General features: G+C 32.8%; 1 protein-coding gene across 1 annotated transcript; it reads right to left on the bottom strand.

Moving 5' to 3' along the window:
* Positions 1-11,107: 11,107 nt before the first annotated feature.
* LOC127730206 (60S ribosomal protein L28-like) lies at positions 11,108-14,759 on the bottom strand. Its single transcript, XM_052238492.1, has 4 exons — positions 14,627-14,759; positions 13,292-13,415; positions 11,800-11,918; positions 11,108-11,240 (listed from the first exon to the last, which is right to left on the bottom strand). The coding sequence occupies exons 1-4, from the start codon at positions 14,711-14,713 to the stop codon at positions 11,145-11,147; spliced, it is 426 nt and encodes a 141-aa protein (XP_052094452.1). The 5' UTR covers positions 14,714-14,759; the 3' UTR covers positions 11,108-11,144.
* Positions 14,760-15,819: the final 1,060 nt, after the last annotated feature.

Raw genomic sequence — 15,819 nt, 5'->3', positions numbered from 1 at the left:
ATTAGTCACGTGATATTACCCAAACCGTAATACAAGTATCAAACGAATTGTACAGTATCATACAGTTATTTAACAATATTGAGGGATATAGCAACTGACTACTTCTCGAATCTCGAATATCTAAGTCAAAACTAGAAACACTAGAAAAATAAAAAAGTTTGGGAAAACGTTTGCTTCTCAGGCGAATAATTATCCCTAGGGAAAATATTCAAATAGTCATTGAAACTATTTCCCAAGCCTGGAATCTGGGAACAGTAGTTCAGTCAATATATATGTTCCTGCTGGAATATAGTCATTTTACTCGTATTTGAATAGAAAATACAAACTGAGGTATAAAATGTATAGATTATTACATGGCATTTGCATATCAGACCCTTTATCAGCCATATGTCATGATATCATGAAATGCCATCCGATAACGAAAAATACAAGTATGCGATCTAATAACCGGAAGCAGTTGATACATTTTCTTATCAGCTTGCTTAGGACCCATTATGAAAATTATAAGTTATTTACTGTAAGTATATGATAAATATTACTATCGATATGTATGATGACTATCTGATATAACGGTATTATCCGTGTTTCCACTGTCTGTATCACCGTCAGCTCAGCTCCCCTGCTCAGCTCTTCGTAAAATTGCATATCACGGCTTTGTGACGTTAACCCAGCCTAAATCACTTTGAACGACGTCATAATGAATGAACCGACGTTGATACGTTTGACCCGAACTTATCAAGTCATCTTCCAGTTTGCTGGTGAATAGAATAGAATAGAATATTTTTATTTCCCAAATTACAGGGCCCATAAAGGGCATAAAATCAGATACAATTGATTTACATAATTGGTAACAACAACAATAATAGTCACTTGAAAATATATATTTAGTATATTAGCATTGGTCAGAATCAGAGCCAAAAACCACATATATATTGTGAATAAAAGAATAAAATTACATTATATGCATTCATTCTCAAATCATTTACCATACCCAACTATATCAGTCCTATTCAGGACCGATAACTCTGTCGATAAATATTGTCGGGTATACAATGTTGTTGAAATCAGAACAATTGTATTATATGTCTCTGTTGAAATGTATACAATAACAAATTTTTTTACACAAGTTTAACTTTATATCGATTTATTGAATGCCTGGATTTTGCTTAAAATATTGAATTAAAAAAATAAATAATAAAATCATATTCAATGAAATCTCGTTTAATTTTTTACGAAATAATACAAAATCCATTTAAATTAAAATTTGAATCAAAATATTTCTTTAAAATAATTATAGAAACATAAATATTAGTTTGATTATCTTTTAAAGCAAAAATAATTTTTTTAAAGATTTTTTTTTATAATATTCATATTTTCTTAAAGTTTATTATGATACATACTTCTTCTGGTTTGACACGGGGAAGAGAAGATATTTATTTGTACAGTTATGAAAACTTTTGTATATCACAAAATTTAAACTCTGGTAATACATGAATACACAGGATGTTTAATGTCACCTGGTTGCTTTTGGTTTGCACGTCTACCTGACCAGATATTGTTATGTAACATTACATCCAAAGTCAGAGTTCACCTGTTCGTCAAGTGATGGGATTTTGAAGGTATGGAATATTTATCTATAATAATTGTTGGGATTTTTTTCTCTCTTGGGACGTAAATATTTTTTTGTTCTAAAAGGAATGTATAAATATATTTCTAAAGAAAAATAAATTATACAGAAAACAGGAAAAAAACCTTTTAAAAAAAGAAGAGAAAAAATTTTTATTGTTAACTATTTTCTGGTAACACTAATCCTGGATATCTGTCAAAATAAAATGCTCCCGTGTCACACTTAAAATAATATTTTTTTAATCAATAAATTTTGAAATCAATCATATCGAAATATCACCAAAGAAAATAACAGAAACATCAGAGATTCTACATGAAAATTAAATTAAATCAAGGAAAGTCTTTCTATACAAATCCTCGATTTGATGCAACATTTCCATATACATCATCCGCCATTTTGAAAAATCCCGAAATATTCACTTTTTTAAATCGATTTTTGACCGAAATTGCCCAGAAATTAAACTGTTTTAAATAGTATTTTTCGCCAGATATATGTTTGAATATACTTAATCGATTTGCAAAGTTTTATTTTTATTAACGGAATTTCTTAATTTGTTATACAAGTAGACATGGGTATCGGTACATTTAGCATTGAGTCAACGGAGAAATAACGAGAAAAAGTACATGTTTTTACGATTCTCCAGTGACAGAATTTAATCAAAAATTAAACTGTTAGGACCAACATTGTTTGATAGAACTATGTTTGAATATCAAGGATTGATTTGCAAAAGTTAGAAAACGGGTCAGGTTCATGAGAAAACTAAACTTTATTGAAGCACCTATGCATTTTATATGGGGCAATATAATACAAAATGGCGGCTAGTATACGTCACAAAAGTCACGTGATGTCTGACTTAGTTGGATATGTTGACTTAGTGTCAATATGCATACCTGATCTCCTTAATTCAAAACAGTCACAAATATAACAGCCCAGTTTTTCCATAAGAGTTACATTTTCTTGAGTCAAGAGCCATAAAAATTTAGAAGATTTATTTAAATTTTTAAAATTATAACAATTGTCAGATATGTATTGAAAAAAGTCTTCCCTTTGAGTATCATAAAGAGGACATTCTAACAAAAAATGAAGCTCATCTTAATTTTAAAACATCTTAAAACACTCGTTTCTTTAATTCATGCAAAATCCACAAATACAATCCGATATTAAATCGATTATCAGATTTTCATCATATTTATATTGTAAAATATCAATATGCAGAGGACCTGATAATCGCTATTTATCTTAGCACTATCTGAGATGACCAAGAAACAAAAAAGGAAAGAGACATGCCAGGTATTTCAAACACTTTTTCAAAAGGAAATCAGGCGTAAAATCATTCAATGCATAAATATCGTTTCCTCAGACCTCCAACCAGAACAGGCTCACTCAAATTTAGCTTATTATGAATACTGTAAATGACGCAATTCAACTAGACATATTCATGTAGATAGAATCTTCAACAGACCAAGTCAGATCATTCACAGACTATTGTTAGAGCGGGTAACAGACACTAGACGTTCTATCAATAATTATAAAATATGGGCAACAGGAAGAAAATAGTGTCTCTCTTCTTTATATACAATGACACTATTTTCTTCCTCTTTTTTCATATACATTGACACTATTTTCTTCCCATTGCCCATATTTTATTATTATTGATAGAACGTCTAGTGCCTGTGGGCGGGGGAGGCATTTGAATTAATCGCTACACGACAAACGCGCGGTGTAATAATATGTCACCGTGCCATACCAATACCAAGACAAGAAGAAGTATAAGGATGAAATTTTACTGATTATCAGCAGATATGTTGGTTATACAATAGCAAAAGACAAGAATGAACAGGAATATTATCTTTTTAAAAAAATGGAATGTATTCAAAGTGATGATCGAGCAAAGGTGATATACAAATGATCAACTAAATTCCAGTCAGTATTTATCACAGAAAACCAAAATAACATTCCAAACAATCGGATTAGTCCCATCCTACTATGAACGATATTGAAATTAACATAAGAGGAGTCAAAACTGTTAAACTAATCTTTTAAAAACCTCATAAAGCTGATCGGGTCCTTGTTTCGAATAACATTGTTTTACTATATATTGTTTATAGTTGGAAGACCAACTTGCTACTATCAGTCTTACAGAGCTGTTCCAGAGACATATAATACAATTATATAATATGTCTCTGGCTGTATCAAATAGTTCCTATTTTCAAGAAAGATTAAAGGCACATTATATAGCCTGTAATTTCAGATCTGTATCGACTGACCTCCATCACATGCAAGGTCTTGGTACACATAGTTCATGTAGATAATAATGGATCACTTTTGACAGAAATGAAATTCGTACTTCTACATATCACAGATTCCGCAAAAATGATCATGCGAATCTCAACAAATTATAACCACTCGTGACATTTCATCAAAATTTAAGAGACTCCAAAATTGATACTATCCTTCTAGACTTTACAAAGGCGTTCGAAAAAGTGCTACATCAACTCCTACTACACAACTTGGAATGCTACGACGTAAACTCTTAAACCAATCGTTGATGGATTTGCCCCTTCCAAGAGAACAGAGAAGTTCACCTTGAATGAGCTATCTCTACACTAGGTTTGCACTTCTTGTGCTACAATGATTCTCGGACCTTTAATTGGCCTAATCGGTAATTGGTAAGCAACGACATGCCAGAAATAGCAACTTTATTTGAAGATTAAAATAAGAAGATGTGGTATGATTGCCACTAAGAAAACTTTCCACTTATTTTGCAAATGACAGCCTTTTGAACCATTACCAATGAAGCAAAAGGTGACCTAGCTTTTACGGAGAGAGGTAACACTGCAAAATTGAGAAAATAAATGGCAAACGAGTTTCAATGCAAAAAAAAATGCATGATGGTTGCAATAAGACTAGCACATCGAGAGATTATATAAAGAACAAACAAACTGCATGAAAATACATTAGACAGTGTCGAAGTCTACAAATGTTCAGGCGTAAACATCACCACAAGGCATTAGGGTTTATTCGCGGAAACTGTAAAGACTGCACGAAACATGTTATGTCAGCAGCATTAACATCCATGGAAAGACCTACAGGGGAATATGAATACACAGTTCGTGATATAACAAACCAAAATAAGAGCAAATCAGTAGAGCAAGTGCAGAAAAGGGCAGCATTTTTGTGTATAAAATTCACACAGACCGAACACCTCGATGAGTCTACTATAGCAGTGTTATAGTAATCTCAGGTCGCACATATTGTATAATCATTTAAAACGGAAAGCTTGCAGTAGGAAGGAAATCAAATAGATCATGCAAGTGATTTAAGATCCAACATCATCTGATTGACTTAGACCACCAACAATACTACCATCATCGGCCGACAATGTTGAGGATTCAAAGTAGCCTAGCTTGCTTGCATGTTTGATTGAATGTTGCTTGCTTAACGTCTATGGCAAATATATTATTGATATTCAGGACGAGAACAAATTAACGATTAATAGCAAAGGTACGTTCTGCAAAGAAGGTCGACCGGATTGAAGCTGGGACTATTATACTGTCAATATATTATGTCCCAGATTGAAGGGAGACCCCTTAGAGAGTTGTGCTATGATTCTTTTACGTGCAGAAAACGTGGCGCTCTCCTGCACGAAACATAACGCCTTGACTTGAAACCAGCTGATAGTGAAAAGAAAATCTTGAGGAAACTACATCAGTCTACATCAGTATAAATCATGTAAAATCATTTGAGGTAAACCATACAAAATTCTCAAAAATAAAAAATGGGTTCTTCTGTTATTGATTTCTATGTTCATTAACAAATCGGAATCAACGGTTTTGTCTTTTGAGATAAAAACAAAATTGCAGTAATTTTAGGCAGATCTGTGAAACTCGACTGCAATTCATACAGAAGGACCTATTTGCAGCTTATGACCCATGCCCATTTCTTTTCTTCTCATCTGGAATTTACACAATCAGCACCCGATCCTTTCAAATCTAAGCACTTCAACACAGACAAATAAATGATCAATCCGTTGTAAATAGGTTTTTTTTTCTTTCTCAAAAAACAAAAAAACGAGAAAAAAAATCTACAAGTCCTTAAAAATCTTAACTGCATGGAGGTGATGGAAAGACTGTATACTTATTCCAAAAGGACACTCTATAATATGAAAATTACTATGCGTACTATAATATAATCAATCCGTCCCCTCATGGAACGCTGGTCATATGAAAAACAAATGATGGGAGGAGCTTGTACTACCGCATAAAGATGGATCTCAGAAGTTGGTAATGCCCTAATGGCTGCTATATATTCATCGGACTAGCATAAACACAACTTTAAACATATTTTATTGTCCAAAAACATTGACAATAGGATTAGACACAAATTTTGCAACTTAGAACGTCTTCTCCATTACATACAAATAATAAATAACCGAACAAAATAAAATACATAATAATAACATCATAAACAATATTAATATGGAGACATGATTGTAGATCTTGTCTTGCTGATCACTTGCTTATTTAAGTTTCTATCTATCAATAATAGTTTTTCAGATATTTGGCAAAAACACAAAAAATTGATAAAAATCGTCATTAAAGGACAATTACTCCAATAAGGAGTCGTCTGACGATTTCGTCCATGCAGATTTATTTGTAGATCATTTTTGGAATATTACATTTCTCTCTATCTATTATAGTTTTTTCAGATATTAGGCAAACATGAAAAAAATAGTTAAAGTTTGTCATTTAAGGGCAGTAACTCTTATAAAAAGACGTCTGACGTTTTGCAGCACTGAAATAGAAAATATATAGATCTCATCATTCTGAACATTTTTGACACTGACAGATTTTCTCCATTCATAGAGGTTTTCAAGATTATAGACCAAACTTACATTTACCCCCCCCCCTCGCCCCCCCCCCATGTTCTGGCAGGTGGGGTCATCGGACACATTTTTTAAACTAGATACCCTTATGATGATTGTAGCCAAGTTTGGTTAAATTTGGCCTAGTGGTTTCAGAGGAGAGGATTTTTGGAAAAGTTAACGACAACGGATGCCAAGGCGAGCTAAAAACAGGACAAAAATATATTTTTAAAGCATTTGCTGAACCAAGAAAATGATGTCAAAGACCATGGTCATGTATCAGACAGAAACTTCAGAACAAAAGGCATTTATTTTCTAAAATGTAAACCTTTGTGCAAAAGAGCAAACACAGCTGCCTTAGATAAGCATCCTTGTTTATGATAATTATATTAATTCTACTTTGGTTTCTTATTGAATATTAATGTGTTCACAGGAATTTGATCAAAAGTGGCATCATTGTACCAGTAGAAAAATTGACCTTCAAATCTTCTGGTTGTCTTATAATTAGTACATTAATTGATAAAGGATATTATCACATTGTTGTAGTCTCCCTGTATCAGATATTTTTGGGATTAACATAATTTGATTATTAATAGTTTGTAGCAAAATTATTAATGTTTGCATTGAAACTTTGTAGTTTATTCTGGGCATTGCAAAAGATCATCTAAATGTATCAGTGGCGGATCCAGAGGGGGGCGTAGAGGGCGTACGCCCCCCCTTTTGCTTGCACTTTTTTTTTTTTTTTTTTGTAAAATGATTAATCAGACTAGACTTCGTGAACTTTGCCATTTACCGCGTATTTAATTTTTATGCGACAATTCTCTACTTATAAAGATATGTTTCGCTCGTATTTACTGTAATATATTATTGATTATGTCAAAATCATGTGATTCGCTACGGTGGAGTTGGACAGTGCGTCGAAAAAACGTCACTCAGTCATTTTGAAATTCAAATTACAGTAACACATTGCTTAGGCTGAGGATGACAAGCACGACACCTTCAAAGCGACAAAGGATTGAGCAAGAACGTATTTATTGACTTCTATTTCACAATTCCACCAAACAGAAAGTAATACTCTATTACTATTGAAAAAAAAGTTCCACAGCAATATTATTTACCTACGAAAACATGTTTAACCCCACACGACCCAGCCTATTAATAACATAGCTGAATAATGATCCCCAGTCAATAAGCTCTAGATAGATTTAAAGAAAAAAATCTGATCCTGATTTTTGCCTTAAACAAAAATTCTGGCCGTATCTGGATTGAAAACAATAATCTTGTCCACTTTGTTGCTATTAGAAACAAAAATTTCCTACAGAATTATTTAGCATTAAATGAACATGATGAATAAAAAAAATGGGCGTAATTTTTTTTTGGGGCCGGGGGTTTGCATGTAAATCCCATATCTGACCGGAATGTCTGTTTCGTCGAACTGATAAAATGAATACTTTTTTCAAGGCCCGACTGCAACCTGCCTGCTGGGTGTGGCCTTTATGTCTCCATTTGTCGACCGTCATTCATAAATTCGTTGTCATTTCTGACTCGTTCGTAGCCTTTGGTTGATTTGGAACCCCTCACTTCCCTTGTTGGGTGAAACATTTCAACCAAACATTTGGACAAAAATTGCTTGTTTGTCTTTCTTAACTCGTGTCGGTCGTATTGTAAATTTCATTGAATAGCCCGGCGTATATCTTGTTTACAACAAAAAATCCGTGAGGTAATGCTAACTAAACATACAACAAACGAGAATTTTCCATGTCAATTTTTTACTGACAAGTCCCACATCAAATATATTAGTACATAGCTTTGGATCCATCCAATCATTTTATAATAGAAAATTAATGGGGAGAATACGGCATCAAAAATGTCCAACCCTTACACTTTAACTATAAAGTATACATGCCCCACGTCAGGAACCGTTAAAAAAGTGCATTTTACACTTATTTTATGTTTTTAGCCAAAAAAAGGTCAAAAAATCAACATACTTCGTCCCCCTTCCAAAATCCAGGATCCGCCCCCTGTGTATTGTTTATAACGTTGCTACATATGATATCTATTATAATGTTTTGTGTCGCTTTCATATCTTCAGGGTAAGTTTCTCACATGGTTAGTCATCAATATCAAGAGTGTATGATTAGTATGATTTCATATCTTCAGAATTAGTTTCTCACATGGTAAACCAACAGTATCAAGCGTGTGTGATTCAGTATAATTTCATATCAGAAGAGTAAGTACTTTGAGGTTGCTTTCAGGTATTGCGAGTACACAGCTGCTTACAAGTACAAGGAATCTTGATGTAAAATATACATTTTCACGAACAGTCTATATGCATCTTAAGTGCTATACAGTCTATATTTGTTCATATGTTGTACTGTTACACCACTGTTCCGGGTTAGGGGAGGGTTAGGAGCCTGCTAACATGTTTAACCCCACCACATTCTGTGTGTGCCTGTCCCCAAGTCAGGAGCCTTTAATTCAGTGGTTGTCGTTTGTTGCTGTATATCATATTTGTTTTCTGTCATTATTTTGTACAAAAATCAGGCTGTTAGTTTTATCGTTTGAATTGTCTTATGTCATTTCAGGGCCTTTTATAGCTGATTATGCGGTATGGGTATACCAACTATACACCAAAGTCCAAATGAAGTGGAAGTAAGCAATTATAGGCAACCGTACGGCCTTCAACAATGAGAATAAATTGCTTCGCCGAGCACAGCTGGGTACGACTGCAGAGGTCCAACCCTGAACAGTTGGGGCAAAAATGGACGCAATATTCGCGCTTGATACATGTCTGAATTTGGATTGTAATTAAATATTTGACACATAAAAGGTTTCTGACACAGAATAACTGTAGTCAAAGAACTTAGAATTGGTTATATGATTTGAATTAATATTCAATTTTTTGCTTTTGTTTAATACACTTTGCTGTTGCGAATTGACCCCCCCCCCTTTTTTTTGCTTTTGTGCAAACCACTATGCTGTTGCGTATTAATAATAATCTATTTTATAATAGAATTTAAAATATGGTGTCAAATCTTTCATATGGATTTTTTTTGTAAAAAAAAAAAAGATGCAACATTTGCAGATATTTTTACTGGTCTTCCTTTATATGCATTTCTTTAAACACAATTTAAAAGCAGTGTAAGGGAGGTAATCAAAACGTTGTATTTGGATTATCTCCCTTACACTGCTTTTAAATTGTCTTAATTATTCATTAACCATTACTTTATACATAATTTAAAAGCAGTGTAAGGGAGGTAATTCAAATGATGTATTTGAATTACCACCCTTACACTGCTTTAAATTATGTTTTGTACTAAAGTATTTGTCCATTAACCAGGACACCCTTGTTTTCCCCCCCAATTCCTTAACTGTTGGTACCATAACCCCCAAAATCAATCCCAACCTTCCTTTCGTGGTATTGAACCTTATGGTAAAATTTCATCGAGATCGATTCACTTAAACTAAAGTTATTGTGCGAAAATTGTTCGGACGACGACGACAACGTCATACCAATATACGACCGCAAAATTTTTTTGCGGTCGTATAAAAACCCATACCGCATAGTCAACTATAAAAGGCCCCCGAAATTACAAATGTAAAACTAACGGCCTGATTAATGAACAAAACAATGCAATTACAGGCAACAGTACGGCCTTCAACCATGAGAAAAACCCATACGGTATAGTCAGCTATAAAAGGCCCCGACAAGAAAAATATGAAACAATCTACTAAAGTTGGTGTGTATTCTTTGATATTGTAAATTGTTTCTAGAGTGGTTTGTTTTTACTTTTACTAGTGATATGGTATATTGTTTCTAGAGTGGTTTGTTTTTACTGGTACTTGTGATATGGTATATTGTTTCTAGAGTGGTTTGTTTTTACTTGTACTCGTGATATGGTATATTGTTTTTATAGAGTGGTTTGTTTTTACTTGTACTAGTGATATGGTATATTGTTTCTAGAGTGGTTTGTTTTTACTGGTACTAGTGATATGGTATATTGTTTCTAGAGTGGTTTGTTTTTACTTGTACTCGTGATATGGTATATTGTTTTTATAGAGTGGTTTGTTTTTACTTGTACTAGTGATATGGTATATTGTTTCTAGAGTGGTTTGTTTTTACTTGTACTAGTGATATGGTATATTGTTTCTAGAGTGGTTTGTTTTTACTTGTACTCGTGATATGGTATATTGTTTCTAAGAGTGATTTGTTTTTACTTGTACTAGTGATATGGTATATTGTTTCTAAGAGTGATTTGTTTTTACTTGTACTAGTGATATGGTATATTGTTTCTAGAGTGGTTTGTTTTTACTTGTACTAGTGATATGGTATATTGTTTCTAGAGTGGTTTGTTTTTTACTTGTACTAGTGATATAGTATATTGTTTCTAGAGTGATTTGTTTTTACTTGTACTAGTGATATAGTATATTGTTTCTAGAGTGGTTTGTTTTAACTAGTACTAGTGTTTTGCTTATGTATTATACCATTTTTTGAAGAGTAAAGGGTTTTATCTCTAGGGATATTAACTGTGTTTCCTTTTACATAGACATGCCAAAACTTATTTGGAAACTCTGTTCCTATTCTAGTTTTACAATGAATAAAATTTAATAACAGATTTGAGACTGTTTTTTTTTATTTTCTCATCAAAGAGTTCATTTCTTAGCGCCTGTTTTCTTTTGGCTACCAGCTTTTCTAACTGTGACAGGTCTCTGACTTCTTATAATGGCACTTGCTCGTCTGACTGCAGCCTGAAATAATGATTAAACACATCAGGAACATATGAGAATGATAGAAAATTACAGGATGGTGCATTAAACTGCACTGAAATTTTACTACCTAATGAATTTTAATTAAACATATTACAGCTAAATACAATCAAAGCAAAAATGTTACATATGTTAATCCAGTAAAGTGTTCCATCAATATTGTTGTAATCTTTTTAAAATATCTCTTTGCAAATTGATTATGTCCACTTCAAACCTATAGTTAAAGAAGGAACAAAATTCATCCTTGAAACTTAACCTCACTACTGGAGCTGAAAATAGGGTCCAGGTCAGGTGACAATTACTAACAGACAGGGTCACACCAAGAACTACCTCTATACAAATTGTCATCTTTGCAAAAACTCAGATAATATTTTGAGATTGTTAGCAAATTGGTAATGATACCACAACTGGAAAAGTTATTCCTATGTCTTCCTTACAATTTTTTTTACAATTAAGACAAAATCTGGCCTTTAAATATTTTCAAGGATATATATAACAACTTCTTTTATGAATTTCATATTCCATGAAAAATAGTACAAACCATTTTAAGATCTTTTCTATATCTTTTATTCCTAATAAGTGTTCTAATGGAGGCCATTGTTCTCCTGGCACCTTTCTTCAGTTCTACTCTAGTGTAGGATTTTGCTGGTTTCCTGTGCCCTTCAATAAAAATATATCATTTAGAATTTATCTGGCTTATAATTCAATACAAACAATCTGAAAACGCATCACACAGTACAGCTGACTTATATAAACCCTGAAACCAACATTCAGAAATCCTTGTATAGTAGTTCCTGAGAAAGATGCGACGAAAATATTCATGGGACGGATGGATGGACTGACAGACATAGGTAAAACAGTATACCCCCACTTTTTTAAAGCGGGGGTATAATAAAGATCAGTTTAAATATTGTAATGACTTTTTACAACCCCTGTTGGAAACAGTGGTGACAATAAAGTAAGGTTTATCTCACACAAAAATTACAAGTTTTTTTTACAATAGTCTTGAAAATGTTCATCTAGCCAGTTCAGATACGTACATAAATAATGTTCTGCAAATCAGACTTTGAAAACAATTTTGACAGTGATTAAAATAACATCTTTCCAATGGAAAAATATTTATAAAGTTGTACAAATTATAATGACAAAACAATGTTTTCGAAAATTGAAATGGATTGTATTAACAATGACACTACGTTCGAAACAACTAAATCTAACTTTTCGAAAAAGTATAAATGACAAAGTTTTATTACTATAATTGTTAAATCAATTCTTATACTTTCAATGTAATTTCAACATTATAGAAATGATCAATGAATTACTATGAATAATAAATGGGGAATGTGTCCATGGGACACAGATGATGCCCCCGCTTGCATTTAATGTTATAAAGGGACATAACTCAATAAAAACTGTAAAAGTGACGCTACCCACATTTGTACTAATCAGAGTTTTGTGGTAATAAGCATTGTGTATAAGTTTCATAACATTTGGTTGAGGCAAACTTAAGTTAAGAGAACAGAAACCAACTTTAGGACATACGGACGGACAAAGGTAAAACTTAATACCCCCGCCGTAGTGGGCGGGGGCATAAAAAAAATTGAAACTGGCCTGTATTGGGGGGCATCATGACCTGACTTGGTATTTTTTTCAATGATTCTTAAAGCCCACTGTCAAGCAATTCCATGTATTTACTCAGATCACAGAAATTATGGCTTAGCATAGTTAGGCAATTATCATTAATTATTAAAATATGTCGAAATATGTGGTTGATCATCATTGTACCCAACATAATAAGAGTCAAAACAGCATATTAATTTAAAGTTTTCCAAGAAGAGACTTGCTGATGATGACAATAATAAGTAGATGTCCATGTTTAGATTTAGAAGACCCCATACTCATCAATTTTGTCATGGGACTCACTAAATATTGTTTGTGGAATCACCATTTTCAACAATGATGAGTCAGGATTCTCTATCTAAAATCCTATTAAGATCTCTGAAATCTACATTAATAGTTTTGTTCCAACTTACCTCTGCTATTTTTGGTAACCATGACCACACCTTTACCATCTTTGGAAGGCTCAACCCCAACAGTTTTTCGGTTAACTAAACCATTATAACGAAAGCAGTTCTTTGCTTTTAGATTATTGGGTTCCTAAAAAAACCAGTTACAAGTTGACATGTATATGGTAATAATTTATGGCCTTTATACAGAATAAAAAATCATAAATACAAGTTGAAATATAAATGGTAATAATTTAAGACCTTCATACAGAATACAATGTCCATGTTTTTTTAAGTTCTTTATTTTAGCATTTCTTATACCAATTATTTCGACTATTGAAAATAAAGGATAAAACCCATACTGCACTGGTTTTCAGCTGAAGTGATCTTTATAAGTTGTTACTGACAAATAACCCTTTGAACATTTGGACAAAGACACCACTTACCTACAAACATATATTCGCCCACAGAACATATTAGATATTAACTCTAGCTCTCTTTCTTGAGAAAACACTGTTTTAACAATTGTCAAAATTTACAAGTTTTAATACTCCTATCATAACTAGACAACAAATGGGGAGATCTTTTTTATAGGAGACCCAGATGTTTCATTCAAAATCTGGTCTAACCTAAAATAAGCTAGGTCCCTTGGCCTTTAAAAAAATAAATGGGGAATGTGTCCATGGGACACAGATGATGCTCCCACTTGCATATCATATAAAGTTATAAAGGGACACAACTGAAGAACAGTAAAAGTGACGCTACCCAAATTTGTACTTGATCTGAGTTTTGTGGTAATAAGTATTGTGAATAAGTTTCATAAAATTTGGTTGAAGCCAACTCGTTATTGAACGGAAACGAAAAATTCAGCAATTTTTCCATTTGTAAAGGGGCACAATTCTAGAACGGTTCAAGTGACACCACCAAAATTCAAAATTGATCTGTATTTTGTGGTAATATGTATTGTGTATAAGTTTCATAACATTTGGTTGAGGCAAACTAAAGTGAAAGACGGAAATGATTTTTCCATTTGTAAAGGGGCATAACTCTAGAACAGTTAAAGTGAGGCCACCAAAATTCAAACTTGATCTGTGTTTTGTGGTTATAAGCATTGTGTATAAGTTTTATAACATTTGGTTGAGGCAAACTAAAGTTAGAGAACAGGAACCAACTTAGGGACGTACGTATGTAAGTACGTGCAGACGGACATGGGTAAAGCTTAATGCCCCCTCCACTACGGCGGGGGCATAAAAAATCTTACAAATTACACTTAAAAATGTTAAATGTGAACATAGCAGAAACATCTTTGGGGGCGAATTACAATTTGAGACCATTACTAAAATCATGATTCAGTATACGTACAGTACTGAAAGTCTGTCTGCTGCCTTTCAGCAAGTAACTGGAATTGTTTCTGATGATTAACCACTGTAGATCTGCAGACATCGCCATTTTGTCTGGTCTGAAAATATCAAAAGAAGATTCCTTACATTTGCCACTACATATGCGTGTACATTGTACACTATGAACTTTTTTGTATCCAGATAAACTTTTAAAATGATAATAGTTGGTCTTTTAAATTAGATAAGCAGTGCTGGGAAAAATTCTTTTTTAAATGTAAAATAAAGTCTTAATTGCAAATTATATTTATGATATATGTGTATCGGACAGCAAATAACATGTTTATCTGATAGAATGGTGGAATTTAAGAGATGTTCAAATATTGTTCTCACTGATGAGCACATTTTGTTTGCTTTGTTTTACAAGTCCAACAGGTTGGGGACAACCTGTCAAATAGGGAACTATTCCCCAAATGAGTATAAATCCCTCATTTGAATAATCATTTGATAGTGCTAAATATTAAATTTTCTAAACTGGGTCTTTATACTTAAAATGGCACAAATTTATGGAAAATGAACAACTTCTTCCAAAGAACTATATTCTTATTTTGAGTGTTTAAAAAGTTAGCATTCTTGAAAATAATCAATTTTTCAACGTTTTCATTGGTTTGTAATGTTAGTAAAGTAAGGTTAGGGCTTTTCATCTTTTGGAAAATTTGCTGCATTTTCTATAAATATTTGCCATTTTTATTAAAATGACTGTTAAAAAATAGCACTATCAAATGATTACTCAAATGAGGGATTGTTACTCATTTGTGGAATAGTTCCCAATTTGGTGGGTTGTCCCTAAACCTATTCAATCTACCCAGGCAAAATATTCTTGTAACATGTAGCACACAAATTAGAAAACATACTGTAGAAGTTAAGTTTTATCATTGATGTTAGATATAAATTTTGCACAATTTGTTAAAAGGTAGCCTAGTCCAAATAATTATGACGTCTTGGAAGGCTATTTTAAATTTTTGCTTTGATGCCTTCCTGCGATGTAAGGCGTCAAAGAAAAAAATAGAATAGCCTTTCAAGACGTCATAATTATTTGGACTAAAGGTAGCCATTTTATAATATATATTTCTCTAATTCTTCGTCAATTTATCCCTTTCTGCACCCATTGTATAAAAAAAATTTAATCAACGTGTGGTTCGTTTGATCTCAGTTCTT

Source organism: Mytilus californianus, unplaced genomic scaffold, assembly GCF_021869535.1.
Source record: "Mytilus californianus isolate M0D057914Y unplaced genomic scaffold, xbMytCali1.0.p SCAF_2, whole genome shotgun sequence".
NCBI lineage: Eukaryota > Metazoa > Mollusca > Bivalvia > Mytilida > Mytilidae > Mytilus > Mytilus californianus.
The sequence above is the reverse complement of the archived record's forward strand: the minus strand, read 5'-3'. Positions and strand labels throughout refer to the sequence as shown.

Bases quoted from the DNA above. Each gene is read 5' to 3' on its own strand.
- LOC127730206 (XM_052238492.1), bottom strand. From the start codon at position 14,713: ATGGCGATGTCTGCAGATCTACAGTGGTTAATCATCAGAAACAATTCC. The intron at 13,416-14,626 runs GTACGTATACTG...TGGTTTTTTTAG, and splicing joins GCAGACAGACTTTCAGTACT to GAACCCAATAATCTAAAAGC. The intron at 11,241-11,799 runs GTTTGTACTATT...TCATTATTTCAG, and splicing joins ATAGAAAAGATCTTAAAATG to GCTGCAGTCAGACGAGCAAG.